The 21411-nt window shown below is 41.2% G+C and overlaps 2 protein-coding genes across 5 annotated transcripts in view; one reads left to right on the top strand and one right to left on the bottom strand.

The window, feature by feature from the left end:
• Positions 1 to 1986: 1986 nt before the first annotated feature.
• Positions 1987 to 16082, top strand: CRBN (cereblon). Of its 2 annotated transcripts, none has more exons than XM_042823275.1 (11): positions 1987 to 2080; positions 4987 to 5099; positions 5232 to 5434; positions 6255 to 6404; positions 7980 to 8142; positions 9076 to 9138; positions 9827 to 9911; positions 10364 to 10479; positions 11767 to 11831; positions 12087 to 12218; positions 12794 to 16082. In XM_042823275.1, exons 1-11 carry the CDS (start codon positions 2017 to 2019, stop codon positions 12975 to 12977), a joined length of 1338 nt encoding a protein of 445 aa, XP_042679209.1. In that variant the 5' UTR covers positions 1987 to 2016; the 3' UTR covers positions 12978 to 16082. The 2 variants fall into 2 exon arrangements, with proteins under 2 accessions (XP_042679209.1, XP_042679210.1); XM_042823276.1 differs by having other exon boundaries at positions 4990 to 5099.
• Positions 11273 to 21411, bottom strand: part of TRNT1 (tRNA nucleotidyl transferase 1) — a 10498-nt gene continuing 359 nt past the window's right edge. The window contains exons 3-9 of one of the 3 annotated variants that reach the window (XM_042823279.1): positions 21133 to 21326; positions 20658 to 20796; positions 20315 to 20441; positions 19450 to 19643; positions 19058 to 19308; positions 17710 to 17961; positions 11273 to 13281 (exon numbers count right to left, since the gene is read on the bottom strand). In XM_042823279.1, the coding sequence (XP_042679213.1) occupies positions 17713 to 17961; positions 19058 to 19308; positions 19450 to 19643; positions 20315 to 20441; positions 20658 to 20796; positions 21133 to 21326 (1154 nt within the window). In that variant the 3' untranslated portion in view covers positions 11273 to 13281; positions 17710 to 17712. Of the gene's footprint in view, positions 13282 to 13702; positions 14580 to 17673; positions 17962 to 19057; positions 19309 to 19449; positions 19644 to 20314; positions 20442 to 20657; positions 20797 to 21132; positions 21327 to 21411 lie in introns of those variants that run through there. The other 2 variants (XM_042823278.1, XM_042823277.1) reach the window with 2 other exon arrangements.

Below are 21411 nucleotides of genomic sequence, written 5' to 3' on the forward strand. Positions count from 1 at the left end.
TTCTTTTTTTTTTTTTTTTTTCTTCTTTCCCCTGTGTTTTTTTTCTTCTAGAAAGGTGATTGGTGTCCTCTGACTCCAAAGTGCCATAAGGTTAATCAGCAGCAGTTTTGCACATAGCCACTATTGCCAGCCATTGATTGCTAGGTACAAACGAAACAATATGAACTTGGGCAGTGGACCCTACAGGCACTGGTAGCTTGGCACGTAAAAAGTGTGTCTAATCGATGTTCTTACAAACAGCCCTCCTATAAAAAAATGAAAATTTATGGCAGCTGGCTGCGTGCCTCTTCGATAAACAGCTGCTAAAAAGAAAAAAAAAAAGCCCTTCATCATACCAAATTGCTCTGACTTCATCTAAATTACAGTAATTTGGGCTACTCACAGATAGATTGACACTGACCAGATTAACGTACTGTGGGATATACTTACAGTTGCCTTGATCAAATCTAATACAATAACTTGAGATTGACACAGCTGCTCTTCAGTCTGCAACCTACTGCTTTCTGTCTTTAAGCAGATCCTGTGCTGATACCAATGGAAGAACGTGGCCTCTGGTGCTTCCAGTCCGAGTTTGGAAACATGGCACGTGCTGGGAGGGACTGAAGCGTGAGATTAATGAGCCACATTCTTCAAACTAGAGATTGTCTTTTGTGATAATAGAGCCAAACATTCATCTATTAAATGCACTTTCTCAGACCATTAGGTTAAAAAAATAAAATTAATCACACCTCAGAGTGTTTCAATAAAATAAACATCCCAATAGTAACTTGTTACCCAACAGAAATCACATATCTTAAGGAAAGAATTCACTCTTTTCACTAGGCCTAGAAAAGCTGGTGGATACTAATATAGGTAATTCATAGTCACAGACTAAATTAGAGTTTATGTCCAATCTGCAGTATTGGATTTAGGATTAAGGCAGTAGCTAGAACTGTACATTCTGCACACAAATATAGCTCTTAGCAGTGTTAACATCACAAAGACTTGATCTCATCTAAAATAAGAATTCCTGGGTTTTGGTCCTAGAATTTCCAGCAGTCGTCATTTTAATTTTTGTTAAATATATTTAATATTTCACAAAACAAAACACCTCATTGTCATCTGAATTGAGAAACTTGGCAGCCATTAAAAAAAAAAAAGTTCTATCCTTCATCACTCTGGAAACATGCTTAAGAGCATGACTCAGATGTATCCTTTCCAGTTGTATGAAAAGAAAAACCCCAACAACAGAAATCCAGCTGTATTAGCATGCTGAAAGAAGTGAAAATTATATCTTGTCACTGTTTTTTTCTAATCAGATGTTAGGGTTTGTAGAAAAAATGGATTTTCTTAATATTTGTTTGCTGGACTGCAATCCAGCATGTCTGCAGAAGTATTTGTTGGGTTTTATCATGGCACGGGTGGCAGCTACAAAACGCTGGAGCGGTGTGTGTCGCACTGAGCTGATGCAGGTAATGCAATCTCTGAAGAACTGAGTGCTCATTTTAGCAACACTTGGTGTCTCATCAGGGCATCTGTAACACGTTCCTTTTGGCAAACGTGATGCTGAATCTTGTTTGTATTAATGCTGCATGGATAAGGTTGAAATGCCCCCCATGATGCTGAGGAGCCCAGAGCCAGGTCTAACAGCCCCAGCAGTTACTGGGGCCTCTGTGCTATTTATCTCTAAAATATGTTTCTCCTTGAACGCTTTATGAAAAATAAGCTGCGTTTACTTTGTTCCCGGCTAGGGGAGGACACTGCTTTAGTGGAATATAAGAGGCATTTCGTGAGAAAAGCAGGAATTTCTCGCCCGGGGCTGATCTGCAGGGGCTGTTTGGGGACCATCGCACGGCTTCGGCCAGCTGTGAGGCAGAGCTTGCGCTGCTCCGGCCCGGCTCCGAGCACGGCCCGGCTCCGAGCACGGCCCGGCCCAGCGCCGCCAGGGGCCGCTCCACAGCGCCTCGGCTCCCGGCCCGGCGGCTCCTCCTCTCGCCACCCCTCCCCTTTCCCAGGCTCCTCTCCAGGTAAACAGCGATGGCCGCCGAGGAAGGAGGTGGCGGACACCGTAACATGGGGAACCACCTGCAGCTGGTGCCTGGTAACGGGGGAGGAGAGGGGGGAGGCAGGGCTGGGGACGGCTGCGAGGGGCGGGGGAGGAGCCGGGGGGACGGCGGGCCGCTGGTGTCGAATGCGGCAGCGGGCCTGGAGCCGCCCTGCCCGCCGGTACCGCCCGGCCCGGGCCGTGTGGGCCCGCCTGCCTGCCCGCCCGCCCGCCTGCCCCGGGCTGCGGGTGGCTGCGGGCTGTCAGCGCAGGCCTCGTCCATCTTTGGCTGCCTCGTGTTGGCAGCGGGGCTGTGCGGGGGCTGTCACTGCCGAGCAGCGATCTGTGAACTGAGGGCGCAATTCTGTAGTGGGTGAAGACACTGAGGAACTGTGCAGCTGGTCAGGGGAAAGGTGCCGAGAAGATGTAGGTCCTACCAAAGTTAGCGAATGCGGATAATCCGCTTGCTAGATTTGGGCCGCTCTGAAACCAGATGGAATTGGAAGGAGTTGTTTGCTGATTTGGAAAGGCTCAGCTCCAGCTCGGTGCTCTGCAGTGCCAGTAGGGAGCAGGGAAAAGCAGGAGGTGCAGGAGAGCAGTGCTGGATTGCACGGTGCCCTTTGCAGAGCAGTTTGCACAGCAGCCTGCTTCGTCTGCCCACAGCAGAATCCTCATGAAGGTGCCTGCTGCATATTAAGGTCCATTTTTAAAAAGGTTATTTAGAATGTGGTGCCTCCAAACTGACATGAGCTCATGTTTTTGGCTCCGGAAGCAACTCCTGCTAAACTGGAAAAAAATATATATTATTTCAGTAGAAGCATGTACCTAGTGGCGAGTCAGTCTTGCCAGTAACCACTGTAATTTGCTGTGGAGGGAAATAGTAGGAGAATGCTTATTTCAAACAATGTAAAAACACCAGCCTTAGTATTTCCTGCCCTGTTTCTGTTTGTTAAATGAGGTTTGTATTTCCTTGGTTCTGCACAAAGGCGTTGGCAGTGGGTCAGGATGAGCATCCAAGAGTGCCCGGCCTGCACCAAGGGAAGTGAGAGCGTGCTCATACTCAAGCTCTCGCAAATTGAGAAATTAAAAAATCAACTAAAACACAATTAAGAGCGATGAGGATACAGTTCCGTTTGTCTTCCGTCTCTCAGTCCTGTAGAGTGACCAAGAGGAGTGTGAGGATGGTGTTTTTTCCACGTTCTCGTGGTGCTGCTGCTGCAGTGAAATGAGTCATCATTCCTCCCAGCCTTCCAGATTGCCTCTGCCAGCACACAGCCGTTAGGGTGTGATTTTGGCAAGGCATGCAAAAGTTTGCCGGGTGCAGGGTGCAGTCACTCTCAGATGAACGACTGTTAATTCCTATTGTGTTCAGAAAAGCAAGTGAAACTGCCTTTCTTTCACAAGCTATTAAAAAGTGCTAATGATTCATGCAACTTAATGAGTGCAAGTAAACCAGAATGTGGTTTCTGATGGAGGTGGCTTCCCTTCCCCCCAGCCCACAGTGCTGCTCCAGAACCACCCAAAAACTTCTTCCTGCTCTGCCCCTGCAAAAGGCTAGAGATTGATGGCCCTCTTCTATGTTTTAAACTTTTTGCAACCACTGATGTTTAGGATTCCTGACTGCATATCACAGAATAAGTAAATTATGCAGAAATTAATATTTTTTTTTTACAATAATGAAGGAACTGGTGTCTTATTGCTTTAAGTTAATTAATGAAATAGCAAAGAGAGTGTGTAACCTGTTTTGTGCTGGATCATTTCTGTTGTGCTGGATCATTTCTGATTGAGATGAATACAACGCAGGATGGATTTGAAACATCAGTGGGTTGTGCTGTTCCTCCTACAGACAAAGTATGCAGTGCAGTAAAGCATGCAGGTTTTTGGGTTTTCTTTAGTGAATTAAAACAGAAACATAAACAGCGCTGTTGGGATTGTCCACTGTCAGCAGCTACTGATGTAAGAATCCTGCAGAAGTTGCAAGGTTTATAACATCTGTTTCAGATGTAGGGTGGTATGTAATTATTGTAGGTGTTTGAAGTGAAAGGAAATAGGGTGGAGTAATGCAATACAATCACCCACGTGCAGTAATCACATTGTATTCTTTTGGGTGGATGCACAGGCCTAGGTTATAATTCACAGCATGGACAGTGAAACCAGCATTTTAGACATGCCTTGTTTGTTATCTTCAGTGTGATTTTTTTTATATTTACTTCTAAATGTACATATGGATTTTATACAGATAAACACAAAATAAAACATGCAAGCAACTTAGTTGTGTTCTTGCTTGAAGGCAATTTTGGGATTGATTCCTAGGCTAGAAATGACATGAAAATAGTAATCCTTAACTACGATTTTGTAATTGAAATTTTCTCCAGAGTCGTAACATTGCTTTCCTTTATAGTTTGGGCCTTTCTGTGTGTGCAGTGCTGGCTTTTGTGATCGTGTTTGGTATACACAGCGGAGAGGTTGACAGCAGTGAAATTGTCTAGGAACATCAGCAAGGGTATTTGCCTGAGTACAAAGCTTCAGGTTGCTTGTAGCTCAGTTGCTTTATGTACTTAGTTGTATTGTTCAGTTTTGTACCACGTCAAGTGGTGCATTCAGCCTCCTACAGGAAATTAAGTTGGTTGGCATCCTTGTGTTGCAGACAGAAAGCATTCAGAACTGAAGTAGAAAACAACTTCTGAAGTGAAAATCTGAACCGGCAGAATTTGTGCGTTATCAGCTGCCCAAAAAACTTGTTCCTGAGCTGTTCAGAAATACATCACCTGCTTCTGAGTCTTTCTACAGTGCAATGATTTTGCTATAATAACAAGAAAATTATTTACCAACAGCAAAACTGCTTCCCAGTGGAAGGCAATGGCCCGGGGATATTGAAGGCATTTCTGTGATTCTCTGATTTTTCTCAGTATTTTTATCTGTGCTGGTTGATGTGTACACAGCATTCTGTATGTGCTTGTTAGCAGAGAGCGAGGAAGAGGATGACAACGAGATGGAAGTTGAAGACCAAGATGGTAAAGAAGCCGAAAAGCCAAACATGATTAATTTTGACACCAGTTTGCCAACATCACACGTGGTATGTCTTCCTCTAGATATCTTCCATTAACTATGTTTCAGAGCAGCTTTGATTGTTTTTACATGACTGTCGTAAAAACCTTGACTCTTATTTCATTTTATCACGGATGTTACCGTGACTTATTGTGTTCAGTATTTAGGTTCTGATATGGAAGAGTTTCACGGGAGAACACTGCACGATGATGACAGCTGTCAGGTGATTCCAGTGTTGCCCCACGTGATGGTGATGTTGATTCCTGGACAGACGTTACCTCTTCAGCTTTTTCACCCCCAAGAGGTTAGCATGGTGCGGAATTTAATTCAGAAAGACAGAACATTTGCTGTTCTTGCATACAGGTAAAATACATGGGTGAGTTTACTGATGGTACGCAGCATGTGTTTTTAGCACAGTTTCTTTGGATAGTAAATCAAATGCAGTTCTGTGGTGAAAACTAAGCTGTGGTTTGAAATAGTTAGATAAAAATATTCTTCCAGCACACTGTGAAAAGTAGCATCTGTGACAGTAGATCTGTGACAGCATCACATTTAATTAAGAAAAGCAGAAAGTGTCCTTGTTTGAGCACGCTCCTGATTTTGCTGTTTGAATGCATTGCCTCTGTTTGACTTACAGCAGTCTTGGTCTGAAATGTGAAAATTTGATCGTTGTTCTGAACCTTTATTGCCATGGGGGTGTATTTGCTTGCTTTGTGTATAAGCAAGCACAGATGAAGGTTTGACAGTAGAGGCATGTGAGACGGTAGAGAAGTGGAAAAGGCTTATGTGTCCCAAAAGAAGAGGGAGCATTTCTCCCTCTTACTCGCCATTTACTGTGGTTTAATTATGTAGGAAGTGGAGTAGTTATTTTTAGGAAGTCAATCTGAAGAAGTTTGGTACGTTCAGAGTCTGCCTTTCAAGTTGCTGAGCACTGTGTTCCTAGATTCTTACCTCTACCTCCTTAAAATAAAGCCAAATAGCAGAAAAAATCACACCAACGTTAGAATTAGCTTTTAAAATGGGGAAAAAACGTTTGCAGCAGTTCGAAGGCATTTCACCACATTTAGCTTTTTGATTAAGGCTGAGCTGTAAGATTTTACAGTCAGTGCAGGTGGATTAACGTGAGGTGTCTGAACTGTCCTATTTGAAGGGTGCTTAACTTCTTAAATTCTGTTGCTTTTAGTAACGTACGTGAAAGAGAAGCGCATTTTGGAACAACAGCAGAAATATATGCCTACAGAGAAGAGCAGGAATATGGAATTGAAACAGTCAAAGTAAAAGCAATAGGAAGACAGAGATTCAAGGTGCTTGAAATACGAACCCAGTCAGACGGGTAAGAAAATAATGTGTTGATCTTGCATACTGCAAATCTTGTTTGACCAAGAACATTTATTTGTCACTGCTGCTGCATGTGGCCTTTCAGTCACACAGTTGGCTCATTAGTGTTTTTATACTTAATCAGCAGGTTCTGCAGCTGTGTGTTTCAGTTGTAGCAACTAAGATTCTCTAAGTGACGTCAGCCTGTAGGTTGATTTAACACTTGTGCAAAAGTATCTGTCAGAATTATTTTGGTTCTGAAAATTAAGCTGGAAATACCTCTGGCATCCACGTTTCAAACCAAATGTGAAATGAGAGGAGGCTGTCCTCTATGGAGTGCGTGCCTTGTGTTGTCTTGTGGAAAGCCTCCCTGATACCAGCTTCCATGGCTCTGAAAACCTGTAACTTGCATTTTCTGAAGTCCTCTCTGGAGGTCTGCACAGGACATGTTCTATTAAACTTCATGTGCAGTTGCAGCTCTGAACTGCTGTAGGCAACGGTCTGACAATACAGCTAATAACCAAATGCCTGCCCTTTTTCTGTTCTGAGTGATCTTTAACTACTGAGCTTGAACAACGTACAGAAGCATCCAGCTGCATGATTCAGATATGGAGAGGACAGTAACTGATCCCAAGAGGGGTGGTTTTCTTGGGGATGACTGGAGGCTGGTAATAATAATGGAGGGATAAGTCACTTCTCTTGCTCGTTTTTCCTTCTGTAAAACATAAAAGCACCTTAAAATAATGATATGCATCTTATATTTCAGCATCTCTGGTGCATCATACTGTTAAAAATTAAATTCCTTCCTTGCAGGCATTATTCTTGATAGCTGTGTAACTGTTATCAGACACAGTGGAATAGGTGACCTGGTTGATGGTAGGATATTAAAGGACGATCGGAGCTTATATCCTATTTCTGCTGATTTTGAACTCTAGCTTAGCACATAAGCTTTTGTGGTTTCAAACTGCATTTCAGCTAAATGAGAGTTTGGTATGTAACAGCTGACTGTTAGTTTATTACCAAAGGTAACTCGAGGAGACAAAGATCTGAAAATCCACTGTGAGATGGTAGAATATTGTACTGTGTCTGCCACAGTCCAATAGCTAACCTGTGCTCTAAAACATATGGGCATCTTGTTGTATCTCATGGAAAAAGAAGTTAACTGGGAAAGGAAAAATAAACAGCGAGTAACTTTTGCTGAAAACATTCTGTAGGCCAGTGCAAAAACTATTTGGCAAGCAGCTAATTCTGGCTTTCAAAGGCAAATTAAGAATAGACAGAGGAATCTAGAATTCGTTGCTTCTACTTTGATTTTAGGTGTACTGAATGTCAGTGTACACCAGAGTCCAGTCAGCACAATGGCTTAACAAGTTAGCCAAGGCTGTGAGTTCCTGTTTTAGAGCAGCATGTGCTTGGTTTGTTAATAGGCTGCGTGTTTCCTAAGGTAACTTGAATTACGTTAGCACAACGTAAACTCTGAGATAACAGATTCCTGCTTAAACTCTGTAGTACCGTGTGTCGGTAAGCACTAAAACCCAATTTTGATGCTCTTGTGTTTGTGTGTATCTCCATGGTTTCTTTCTTCTCTCAGAATCCAACAGGCTAAAGTACAAATCCTTCCTGAGCGAGTGCTGCCTTCAGCAATGGCAGCAGTGCAGCTGCAGTCTCTCAGCCGACGCCACGTATTTCCTCCTTCAAAACCCACAGCGTGGCAGGATCGAGCTTTCCGTCAGTGGTGGCAGAAGTATCAGAAGGTTGGAAGCAAATTGTTTGTTTCTCATTACTGGTTTTCGTGGCATTGAATTCCATCTGTTTGTCTTCAGAGGCGGAGGCACAGCTGGGATGCTGGATAGCAAGCTCCTGTTTTTTGTGGTGTTCTTTTTTTTTTAATAACAGACTGTGATTATTTATCAGCTAACCACAGTAGGGAAATGCATGCTGTATATGAGTTTCCTTTGTTTATTAATTTATACATGAACGCATCAGAGATGATGCTAATTGCTAAAGCTTATAGATGATGAAGAAAAATTTTGGTAGAAAAAATAGCAATTGTTTTTTGTTTGTAGGTAGATCAGAAAAACATCCTGACTTTAAGTAGCCTGACAGTTTTCTTCATCAGTTCTGTTGTGAGAAAACCTCCTCTGGAATTTCTGACTAGCCCTCTTGTTCGTAACACGTTGGTTTTCCTCTTTAAAAATGTATTTTTGAATTTGTCAGCTTAAGATACTTGAAATTGCTCATTAATCTCTTTCTTTCATTTTATGTATTCATTCATTTGAACGAATTGATACAAAGTGCTTTCATCGCCTTACATAGGATCAGTAATTGCTGTGTTGCTGAGACATCAATCACTGATGGAGAAACAAGATGCTTTGCCTAATTGCACTTACATTTTTGAACCATCTAGATTTCAGATATTCTTTTGAAAGGCAATAATTCCTTATTACTAAGCAGTAAAAGTGCTTACAATGCTGAGACAGATTTTCTGAGAAAGTCCAGGTCTTGTCTATCTTGCACAAAAGTTGTGCATTTAGAGCTTCAGAAGCCTCATCAAATATTGGCAGTGATGGTGATGGTTTGTTGTGTCCTTAAATAACCAGATGTCTGGTTTACACAAACAAAAGAGAGACACACATTGGTAAGATCTGCTAATATTAAATAAAAATTGTTTCTGATTTGGATTTCAGAGGAAGTTTTATTGTGCCAGTCTGACGTCTTGGCCTCCCTGGCTCTACTCTCTGTATGATGCTGTAAGTATTACCAAGCAATATATATTTTGTTTTTTGTATCTGTTTACTGGATGATAGTTTTATTTTGTTGTCTCATAAGTGTATTTTAAGAAGGGTACAGCTGGTAGTTTACTGGGAAGGGTTGTAAAGGCTTCCCCTCTGTATGGTTGGTCCCTGGTGCTATGAGTGTGCATCTGCCATGCATGACTGAGGTTCAGGTTCCTGCTGTGTTGTCTTGGAGCAGAAAACTCAATCTTCTGTCCCACGTGCTCCACGTGAGTGTCCTAACCAGCACAGCACTTGATAGTCTCAGGTGGGTCTTTCCTGTTGGAGTCAGTTCACTTTTTAAAAAGCTTGTATTTTTCTTCATATACTTAGGTGGAAATGTGTATTTAATACATAAAGGCTCAGAGATGGAGGAGGCTAATTCTCCTTAGCCCAGATCTGTACATGTCTAGAGTTTAAATAGTTATCTGCTTACCTCAGATGAGATTCAGAACTATTGTGGGTTGTTTTTTGCCCATTTCCCATCTTGTTTTGTTCTTAGCTTCAGACATGGAGGTATGAAGTGTCTGTAGTTAGCATTTAAGACTTGCAGGAATTGTATCGTGTCCACTAGGGAAAATAGCTTCCTGTACATTTTGCTTCTTTTTCCTAAGAGAGCAGAAATACCTATGTCCTTATATTAGGCTTTTTTTCCTAACGAAAGGAAACCTTGATGGAAAGAGTCAAGAGGCAGCTACACGAATGGGATGAAAATCTTAAAGACGAGTCTCTTCCAACAAACCCGATAGGTATGATCTTCAGCTTATGAACTGAAAGTAGAATTAGGAAAAAGAAACCCTAACACCTAAGAGTGTGAGAATTACTTTCTACTGACAGTCCATTTCTGACTTCTGAAGTTTCACTTCAGTTGAGGAAATACTGGTAGCTGACGTTGTCATTAGCTTTGACAAGAACTCATAAAGAAATGAATGTCCTCCAGTTGTTCTAAAACACTTTTAGTAAAAGAAATGAAACTCTCTTGTGCTCCTTATGGAGGGAATGTGATTTAAATGATTCATAAGAAAATGAGCCAAAAGCATATGAGATTGTTAAAGTTTTCTGCAGGTGTCTGGATGTACAGAGATGAGCTCTGAAAGTCCATTATGAAGCTACATTTTAGCTCTCGATCTGTAACTGAGTAGAACAGGCAGGTTTATTTCTTTCTGAAATTCTAACAGGCCTGCTACTTTCTCATTTCTAGATTTTTCTTACAGAGTTGCTGCTTGCCTGCCAATTGATGATGCCTTACGCATACAGTTGCTTAAAATAGGTAGTGCTATTCAGCGACTCCGGTGTGAATTAGATATTATGAACAAAGTGAGTACTGTTATACCTGTTATTTACTTTAAAATTCTTCTTCTCACCACCATTAAAAAAAAAAGCAACTTACCATCTCCTGTAACAAATAATACTTCTGGGCAGTGAGCCTGGGAGTTTTTATTTTTCCTTTGCCTTGAGAAGTTGGCTCAAGGAAGAAACTGGTGTTCATTCTAGACTTATTTTGCAGCAAGAACCCTATTTGTTTTTGTTAGAAATCATATTTCAACACCGTGCTGCAGTGCCTTCTCCAAGAGATGGTGCTGTAAGTCCAGTGTTGCTGTTCCCAAACTTCTGAACATCAGGACCCCATATTGCCAGCACAGTGTACTGCAGTGAAGCTGTGTTGTGCTGTGAAGACTTCTTTTCAAAGATGTTTTAAAACAAGTGATCTTGTTTTCTTGCCATTCCATGGCCATATAATGCATATAACATAGGCCATGTCATTTCATTTTTACATGGTATGTCGCTTAATAATGTAACTCTTGTTTTATAATGCAAGTATTGGACCTCATGTTGAATCCATGTTTCAGTATTTCCAATAGCAGTTCAGATTGCTACTCGTGTTCCAAAGAGCAAACACTGAAAGAGTCACCAATATAGATAACATTGGTCGGGTGGTTGGTAGCGAGAATGTTCACTGTTGAATTTCTGGCTAGAGAGACCAAGTTTTGGTGACACATTCATCACAATGCACCTCCTGAAACATGGTAACAAAGCCTTCTACTGAGCTGATCAAAATGGTTCTTTTCTTGGCAGCATTAGTGATAAATCGTTTGGTTCTGCTTTATAAATATCATAGGAGATAAATTACCCTGTCATCATAATGAAGAAAAAGGTCAGTGCAGCATAGGTATTTATCTTGATTAATCTGAGACAATTGATCTACAGTGTTCTCAAATTTTACAAAAACTTTAATGGTTACATTTGTATTCATTCTACCTTTTCTATGTTATATCTCAGGTAACAAAGTTGGTTTTTTTTGTTTCTAAAGTAGCTTTTAAGGATCGTAGCAATTTGACTCATTGCTTACTCAGGTTTTTTAAGATTAAAAAAAGTGTATAGATTTTTAAAAATTAATCTTAATGATTGCCACGAGTAAGTAAAATGCATGCAAATCGTTATCCTTTGATATAAAGAGTAAAACATAAGTGAGTGCTGCCAAAGGAGTCAGTACAAAGTTTGTTCTGAGAGAACAGAAGAGAAATGTTGTTATTTGCCTCTGTGCTGCCAAGTATCTGGAAATGAATGAAGTTATCCTCTTTTTTCTTGTTTCTCTTCTTCAAGTGTACATCACTCTGTTGTAAGCAATGCCAAGATACAGAAATAACAACTAAGAATGAAATATTCAGGTGAGTTTATAGCTCCTAATCAATTAAAGCACATGATAGAGACTCAGGTTTTAAGGGAAACATGATGATAACCCCCTTAAATGGGGTGGATCCCATAACAACATCCTATCAGCTGCTCTCTAATAACTCATTACCTTTAACAAACAGCTGGGCAAGGTGCAGCTGAACATGAGAATATTGTAATCCTTACTTGGGCAATGAATGTTTGAACACCTTTTCTCAAACTCTGACAGAATTTTTAACTGTGTTTTACAGTTTATCCTTATGTGGACCCATGGCAGCGTATGTGAATCCTCATGGTTACATCCATGAAACCCTTACTGTATATAAAGCCTGCAATTTGAATCTCAGTGGACGACCATCAACAGAACACAGCTGGTTTCCTGGGTAATACTGTTCAGCTATTAGTAACAGTCATAAATTTGGTTGCAAATTTTCCTATTCCACTATGGCAAACACAGAGCATAACTGCAGTTACTCTACTGAGGGTTTGTTGTTTTTTTTTTTTTTTTAGACCTGAACTGAATGAATGTTACAGTATTTTATACTGACTCTGTCTTAATCTGATTACCACTGAAGCACTGATTACCACTGAATCTTTAAATGGTCTTGCTATCTGGAAAAATGGCCAAATTAATTGTCAAGATGTAAAAATCTGCCTAATATAATAGTCTTGAGCCAAAATGCCATTTTTTGCTTTCGATAAGCACGCTTCAGGCATACATTCAAACCTTTAAATACTTTACCTCTTAACAAGAGCAGAAATGTGAAATTGTGTTTGAATTACAGTTTCACAAAACCATTCTTTATAGCTGTGTGGTTTTTTTTTTTACCAAATCACTTATCTTTGTGGTCCCTTCTGTGACATACTATCAGAAATCATTCTTATATCCCGAATGCTTTAAGAACTTTCTTTCCTTGAAGGTTTTGGTTTGTTTGTTTTTTTTTTTTTTTTTTGGCAGGTATGCCTGGACTATAGCACAGTGCAGAATCTGTGGGAACCATATGGGCTGGAAGTTCACAGCTACCAAAAAGGATATGTCACCACAGAAATTCTGGGGATTGACACGGTCTGCTCTCCTGCCTCGGATTCCAGAAGCAGAGGACGAGTTGGGCCACGACAGATCTCCATTACTCTGCCTGTAATCCAGTACCCTGCTTTAAAGATGAACAGGGAGTACTCTGTCTCTTAGATACATCCGCTTAGTTCTGCTTTTGATGCTCACTTAAAAACCAACAAGAACTCGCAGCACAGAACGCTTTGCCTTCAGTGTGCAGCACGTTACGTTGTTTCAGACACGCTGAGGACTGAAGGTTGATTCTTAAGAATGACAGCTGTGGAGAGAAGGTGGCACGGGACGCCAGGAAATCAGTTCATTTGGACAGACTTGACTCTGAACTTTCTACTTCCTCTGAACTTTCATTTCAGGAAATGTTTGCTGCTATCAGCCTGCAGTGAAAGAAATAGAGTATAATTATGCAACGTATGATGTTAGATACTAGTATCTCATTGCAGGATATTTCCCTTACTTAAAATGTGTTTACGATGACGATTCCTGTTTCTAACTATGTGGAATACTTGCAGTTTTAGTCTCGTGGTGTTCATGAAATATTCGCTGAATAACCATCAAAGAGAGTACAAGGCTGAAGGATTCTGTGTTGGTGATGTCAGTAGCAGTGGTGTAAATGGCAGAGCTGACTGCTGGGTGCAGCTAGAACAAGCATGCCAGAAAATTCCCTTTGAAACGAGCTTATATAAAGTACTTGTTCCTTAGAAGTTCTCTGGTGTATTGAGCATTTCTGACTTGTCTTTTAAATCTTAAATTATTTATACAGAATACACCGATCAGTTCCAGAAGATGAAACACACATTGTCATTTACCGTGGTTTATTTTACTTTTGAATGTAATTCTTGTATTTTTCAAAATAATTTCAGTGGGAGATCAGCTTACAGGAATGCATGTCTAGGATCCCCTGAAGTATTCTCCAATCTACCTAACTGGAGATTTTTCTCTAATATGTATTTTGAGAAGAGATTCAGCTAATCTTTTTTTTCCTTCAGCTTTAGTATCATAAGGTAAAACTCTACATTATCACCTTACCTTGAAGAAACAAACTAACAGTGTTTTTCTCGCCCCGCTCTTTTTCAGTTTGTTTCCTGAAATTCTGTCTGTGCTACAGAAATGGATGCTAAAAGAGGGCAGCTTTTGCTACTGCTTGGTTGTTTTTTTTCCCCTCAGAACAAACGCAGAATCTGAAGACGGCAAGATTTCATCAGTTTGTGAGTGTCCATACACACCTTTTTTTTTTCTTGAAGCTATTGCATTCACTGTTTCTTCTGTGTACATTTTCAAGAACTTGCGTTGTTAAATACTGTGAGAATACTGCTTCAGGTTGAAGATGTAACCCAGTAATTGTTCTTTCCCAGTCGCATCAGACATGTAGCATGGACAGATTACTGCATTGAGAGGCCAAGGTCAGGCCTCTGCAAGGCAAGTGTGATCTGATCTCGTCTAAGTAGTACTTGTGACAGCAGAGCTTAGGAAAAATCCAGATGGGAAGAGATGCCAGATGCTGAAAGGCTGTTAGGATATTATGCTACGTATGTAGAAACTAATGGATGTGTAACTCAGGTTTCGTCCTTTGAAGCCTTCTACCTCTGTGCTTCTCTAATAACTTTGGTTTTCTCCATAGACATCTTTAATACCATCTTCAATTGTCTGTGCAGTACTCTGACTTGCCAGTGAACTGTGAAAAGCAATAATTCTTTGAATAGAATACTGAACAAATAGAGGATGAATGCGCTCATTTTCTTATAGAAACCATTCATTGTGTTTATGTAATAAGCTTTCAGAAGACTAAAATAAGGAGTAGTATGTGAGACTGAAATCTCTGCACCTAGATAACCACTAGAATCACACTTAGCTTCCCCCTCACTCCCTGCATACACACAGAGCCACCCATGACTTAGCTGTAGGCTTGGATTGCTTTTTCCCCTCTGAGATACCCAGGTATCTCTGCTGCCATTTGCTTTCAGTAAGTGAGGCTTTCAGGATGATCATTTCCTCAGCTCTCCCTGGACTTCACAAGGTGTTTTGGGTTTTGGCTGAGTCTTTCAGATGGTCTGAATTAAAAATGGCATTATGTTCACAGTGCTTAAATACAAAATGGGCATATTTTTGGTATTGTGTGTATATATATATATATATATATATATATATACACATATATATACAGTCAAGTGTAGCTAATATTACCAAGTGAGACAACTCACAAGTAAATTAGCACTAATTTTATCTTAGTGTTGATGATTTTTCATCAGCCCAACCTTCTGTGAATTGTTTCCCATTTGTAAGCCTATGACTGCTGGCTGAAAACAAGCATAATTCAGCTTGCTGTAAAACTGGGGGATCCTGTCATGGTGAAGCTGGCAGTTAAAGTGCTACAAAATGCACAGCCAGCATGTGACTTCCAATGTGGATGCAGAATCATGGGAGGCTCAATACGTTGATGAATGCTCTCTATGCTTTTATCTTTTTTTTTTTTTGAGAAAAAACTACTAGAATGTTGGGATTGTGGAAATTTATTACTAGCAAATACAGCCCTCGTAAGCTTTTGAGAGTTAAGTGCCAAGAAAATCAGCGTATCTTACAGCAGTAGCTACATTTACTACATTCAGTGGCTGGCACGTGGCTTCATGCTGTAATTAATCCAACTGATGTGCTGGCTGCTGCCAGGAGAGTTTTTCTCCCACTGTAATTTCACTTATTCTGGGAGAGCTGGGAATTACACAGCCATGGGATGGGCGTGCTGGTAGCACAGCTGTGGCCTTGCTGGGTCTGATGAAAGGATTAAAGGTATTTTGGGGTGGGGGGACACACAGGGGGGTTGCCCTGTTGTAGTATTGCTGCAATCGCATACAGTGTCTACAATCAGAGCCTGTAATATTGCAAGCTTTCATACAGCTTAGTTTTGATGACTGTGTAGAATGATAACAGGATACTTGCACACTTGTTCTAAGAAGTTCTAGCTGTTCTTTTTTTTAACAATAATGCTATTTTTGTATGCGCTGCAATTCATTTTGTTCCTTTTGTAGTCGATCACCTTTACTTGCTTTGTACAAGCTATGGAAGGTGTAGCACATTCTCTGCTTTCACTCTTCCTCTGTCTGCCTTCTGGGACAAGTTTTCAGGAAAATCTCATTGCTTGCAAACATTTGCAAAGAATAAAATTAAATTTGTTTCAAATTGATCTTAGCGGACGCGGTTTCTGCTGACTGTTGGAAGAAAGAAAATGTCTGGTCTAACACTGCTCAGGTTTTAAACCACAGTGCTTTCAGAAAATGATGGTAAGGGAGGTTAAGAGCGATGGTGGGCCACTGGCTGCCAGTGGGACCCAGCCCTGTGACCCGAGGCGTCCGCTCAGGCTGGGGGTGAAGCCTGTTGATTACAATGGGGATTGCTGTAGAGCTTCTGCACAAAGGCAGGGGCAGCTGCCTGGGGACCTGCCTCCACAGGCCTCGTATTTCTTTTGCTATAGCTTCATCTGAAGGTACAGTGACTAAATGGGGCTATAGGATGGCAGTTCAGGCTGTACGCAGGTAGTGGAGCATGCTGAATTGAATTCCAGACTCGTGGAGAGCTATTGTCTTATCAGGTTATGAAGAAATTATCTGAAATGTCAAAGCTTTAAATCCTCATCCCATTGCACAGCTCAGCAATGAGGATTGCTGTTAGTCATGCTGCCACCATTCTGTGTTAAATAGCAACCTGTTGAAGGTGGGAGAATCTTTTAAGGGCCAAAAAGGAGTGATTTCCTTACCACAATATTCCGTGGGATTTGCTGATTTATTTCAGTTTGGAAGAATGTTCAACTAGCTGAAAAAGCCCTGACATAAGACTAGGTGAGACCTATAGATGTTATCTGCAGCTTAGTAGCATTTGTAGAGAAATGATAAAGGGGTCTGACATGGGATATGTGCTACTGCATGCTGAATCTTAGAGTGCTTTTCTGGACCTGGTAGATGTTGCTTTCAGTGCTGTGAGGCTAAATTTAAAAGCTTGAGCTGAGTCTGAATACTGAGGCACCCATCTCCATGCAGTTTATGTTTTCCTCTATGCTCTTGTTTCTACCTACCCAAGAGTACCTCCGTTTCAGTATGTGAGAAGAAGGCTGGTATTGCCATCAAAAAACAGTTAGAGCCCTAATTCCTCAAGAGTCTAATTCAAATTAGTAAACCATTTGTGTCTCTGCAACATGGCAAAGTAACAGAATAAGAATCCTGCTTTTAAGTGTAGCCCATATTCCCATGTATACTTATTTATTGTGCAAGCTGTAAATACAGCACTGCACTCTCCCCAGGGTGAACTGTGAAAAGAGCTGAGTTGTAAACTTAACAGTTAACAGAGCATGCCACAATTCATAGGTGTACAGAAAACAGTTTCCAGAGATGAATGTATACTGGAGATGAGAACCCACTGCATTTGTGCCTGGAAACCCAGTGCAGCCCTTGGCCCAGTCCACTGTGGTGAGCAGAAAAACAGAAAGAAAGTGTACTTACCACAGGCTGCTAAGAGATCACTGTGGAGTTATTCAGGGCTCCAAGTGGAGCCATTGTTCCTCAGTGTGTTTATAAATGCTCTGGAGGCAAAGCTGAGAAGCATGCTAACAGTTTGCAGCTGAGTCAGGGGAAATGAGGAACAGCTGTTGTCTCTCCCCAGGTCACCAGGCCAGTGTTTAAGCAGTTTGGGTAAGAACCAACCTCCCTTCCTTCCTCCCTCCTGTCCCATTTCTCTTGCATCCCATGTTACAGAACATGCTTTACACACATTCCCACCTGCAGTATGATAGCACGAAATGTTTTCTCCTTTATTGTTACCTTTTACACTTTCTTCATACAACTTAACAACTCTTCTTTATCCATGCAGTACCCACTCTTCTTCCATTCCTCCCGTAACTGCTGCAGTGCTGAGCCAATTTCTTTCCCACAGGTTATGCCCATTTTCCGCAAATCATGGCCACTGACAGGAAAAGTAGGAACAGTCCACTGCTGCATTTCTTTTAAAAGCTGCTCTTCTCCCTGGTACTTCAGGAGTTCTAATATTTTGGAAATCGTATTTGCTTCCCTAGACTGAAAAAAAAAAAAGAGGATGTATTAGGAGAAACTAGAGAACAATTCAAACCCTGAACATCTGCACCTCTCTCTCTCATTAGTTTTAAAACTCAGCCTGGGACTGGAGAGTCCAGCAAATGCTTGAAAACGTCATGAACTTCGTTTAGTAGCTTTTTAACCATTATCTTTAACCTACTGCTGGAGAGGGACTCACACCTTCCCTGGGGGAGGAAGTCCTCTCTGCTGACACTGACCTCTTTCACCTCAGTTACTGCAATAAAAGTGCAGAACTTCACTTTCAGATGACTTGAAATTCATTCTGGAAGATGTTGTGTGTTTAACAGTACTTGGTGAAGAACACAAAGCACTGTTCCAGGCACTATGCAGACTCTGAATACGCTACTGAAGGATTTGAATTTCACATGAAATCCTTTGAGGTCCAGATCCTGTCTCATGCTTTAATGCAGGAGGAGAACTCAGTGGAGACAGTACAGCAAACCCTCAGTTCCCAGCTGTGTTCAGAGGCCACACTTTCAGCTGACCCTGTCCATCCTGACTGGTTTTTAAGTCTAGTAAAAACGTTGCTAGAGAAGTCAAGCTGCTTGGATCAGCTAAGATTGGTTTTCAGTTTTAATATCTATTTTTAAAAATTTAATTCAGTCAAACAACAGAAGCTAAGAAACTGTTTATCTCCTTGCAAAACTAAGCTCTGCTAAAGAACAGACATCTCTGTTGCTGCAAAAACACGACAGGACATTGCAAAAACACTTGTCTATTTCTGCTCTCCTCTCTAGATTCAAAGCAAAAGGAAAAAGCCCCCAAAACTTTAATTTATGGGATCTATTATTGTTAATACTGGATGATATTCCTGCAGTTAATGTAGTGATACTGCACTGGAAGCAGTCTAACTGTGGCTACCAGTTCTTGTTAATACAGTTCATCTTCCTAATGCAAACATCACCATCTTGACAATCCTGCCGCCCATGGCTGCTTCCTTCCTGCCGTGGAAGGGCTGCTCAGCTTGTAAGGCCCATGGCTTTCTTTGGCACTCTGTAAAACTGGAAACTCGTGGTTTACTCGAGAAGCCAAGTGCAGCAATATCAAGTACACTTACATCCATTATGAAGTCTTGATATGGTTTCAGTGGTTCTGGCCCCGTCGCTTTAGTTAACTCCTCACGGTGTTTCAGCAGAAAGAAGCCAAGGTTCTTCTCCTCTTTTGAGATTTTCAGCCTCAAATCAAGGTTTGTTACATCATCCTTCACCTTGAACAATGACGTCAGAACAGTCATGGGTTTTGGACACAAATTTGTAGTATTTATACTGACTCTGTCAAGTTCCTCCAGATTTCCATTACCTGGTAAACCTGAAGAGAAAAAGTTCAGTAAGGCGTTAACAAGAAACAGGGACATTAACAAAGGTAAAAACAAACGAGTTTCATCTCCTTTGCTGTGCTGCAATTCCTTGATTTCCTATTCCTGCAACATTTACAGTCATCTAACTTTACCTATGTATTGAGCGACGTCCAGCTCATACAGAAGTCGAACCAAATGATTTACGTGGTTTCCAATTAGAATTTTTTTCAGTTCCACCCAAATCCTTTCTCCTGATATCCCAGCCAAACCTTTGGCATTTTCTTTAATTGCTTGCAGGGTGCTCGATTCGTGATCGCCAGGTTTTTCTGCAATCCTCCCATAAAACCTGCCCCAAGAAAACCGCTCCATGTTAATTTTGCCAGTCATTTCTTAATGCTACTCACAGAATTAACTCATGGCAAATTACATTAAAATAGTGGAGGACAAAAACATTATAGTTTCCGAAATCTCTGCAACATTTTTCTACCGTGAAGCTTAAAGCTCCTGCCTGCTCTTTCAATTTCACCAAGAGTACTAAAAGAGAAAACTGCAGAGAGATTATATGAGATTATATGAGGTGCAGAAGTTCAGTGCCAAAAAAAAAGGCACAAGGTAGGTTACGTTGTTACACTGTCCAAAGCAAATAGATCAATCCTGATCAGATTTACTCTCCTCTCCCAGACTGCATGAAGCTTCAGGGCAAAGTAACTGCACTTCTGTTGGTTACATGTCAACAGATAGAGGTCAATAAACTTATTATTATTATTATATTTGTTTTAAATTATACTTGTAACAGTACTGTTACAAAGACTGTTTGCAAAGGACAGCGTATTTGTTGCTCGCATAGAGAAAACAGAAGCCAAAAATATGCTTTTCTCATCAATTTTTGAGGAAAAAACATTGTCTGAATTTTGATTTACAACCTTCTCCATGGAACTCCATTCCTACGTCTCCAATGAGTCATCAGAAGTACTTATTTATACCATCTCTTCATCCAGACAAGGTGAAAGCTGGTACCTGAAATATCTTAGGATTCGTAAATAATCTTCTTGTATTCTTGCGCTTGCCTTTCCCACAAATCTTATTTTCTTGTTCTTTAAGTCTTCATATCCATTAAAGAAATCATACAGCATCCCATCCAAGCCTAGAAGATGAAAAAACATCAACAGGAATTTAGAAACACTCTTATTTGAAAATGCAGAGGACAAATGGTGTCACTTGCTGTGGGTTGCCATATCTGTGCAGACCTTTTGGCTGACAGCAGTATAAACCAACAGAACGCAAAAAGGAGAGGGAAATTTTACTGGCATGATTTGAAAAGTGGTGTTTGATCTACGTATTTTCTTTTGCATAATTTTACCTAAGAACATGGAATTGATGGTCAGATCCCTCCTTTCAGCATCCTTTTCCCAGTCGGTGGTGAATTCCACCTCTGCGTGGCGTCCATCGGTGACAATATCTATTCTGAGAGTAGTAATTTCAAAATTCTGTTCATGGAGCTGAAAATCCCACAGAGATCATTATTTCAACGTGGATACAGATACAAAGGCTATCTAATTTTCCTGCCCCACGTCGGTTTGCATGTAGGCAGCTGGAGCACAAACTGTACACAAACACCCGCTGTGCTTCCACACGGAGCTGACACCGAAACTCACAGATGCCTCAGAACAGAGCTCATTTCCACATAAGCCGTCTGCAGGAAGGTGCCTGCAGGCTAAAAGCAAAGGAACGTGCAGACAGAGGAAGCAGGACCCGAGAAAGCAGGAAGCATCGAATCGGCTTCCCCACCTGATACAGATTGTAAGAGAAAACCCACAGCCCGACCGCGAACCAACCCTGGCCGTGATGGTTCCGTGTTTTTCTCCTTTGTTATTGATCAGCCGAACCCCAGCAGACGTGAACATCTCCTTCATCTCTTCGGGTGTAGCCGTAGTGGCGAAATCCACATCTTGAGGCGTCATTCCGCTCAGCAAATCCCTCACGGCCCCTCCCGCGATTCTCAGCTCGTAGTTCTTCTTCTCAAACAATTCTGACAAGGAGAAGAAAACAGTCGAGAACAAAAACGGAGCCGCCACAGCCCCCACCTGTGAGGGACCCGGAGCCGCCACAGCCCC

The sequence above is a fragment of the Centrocercus urophasianus genome, unplaced genomic scaffold (assembly GCF_019232065.1).
Source record: "Centrocercus urophasianus isolate 14NV4802_14NV808 unplaced genomic scaffold, USGS_Curo_1.0 seq_22, whole genome shotgun sequence".
NCBI lineage: Eukaryota > Metazoa > Chordata > Aves > Galliformes > Phasianidae > Centrocercus > Centrocercus urophasianus.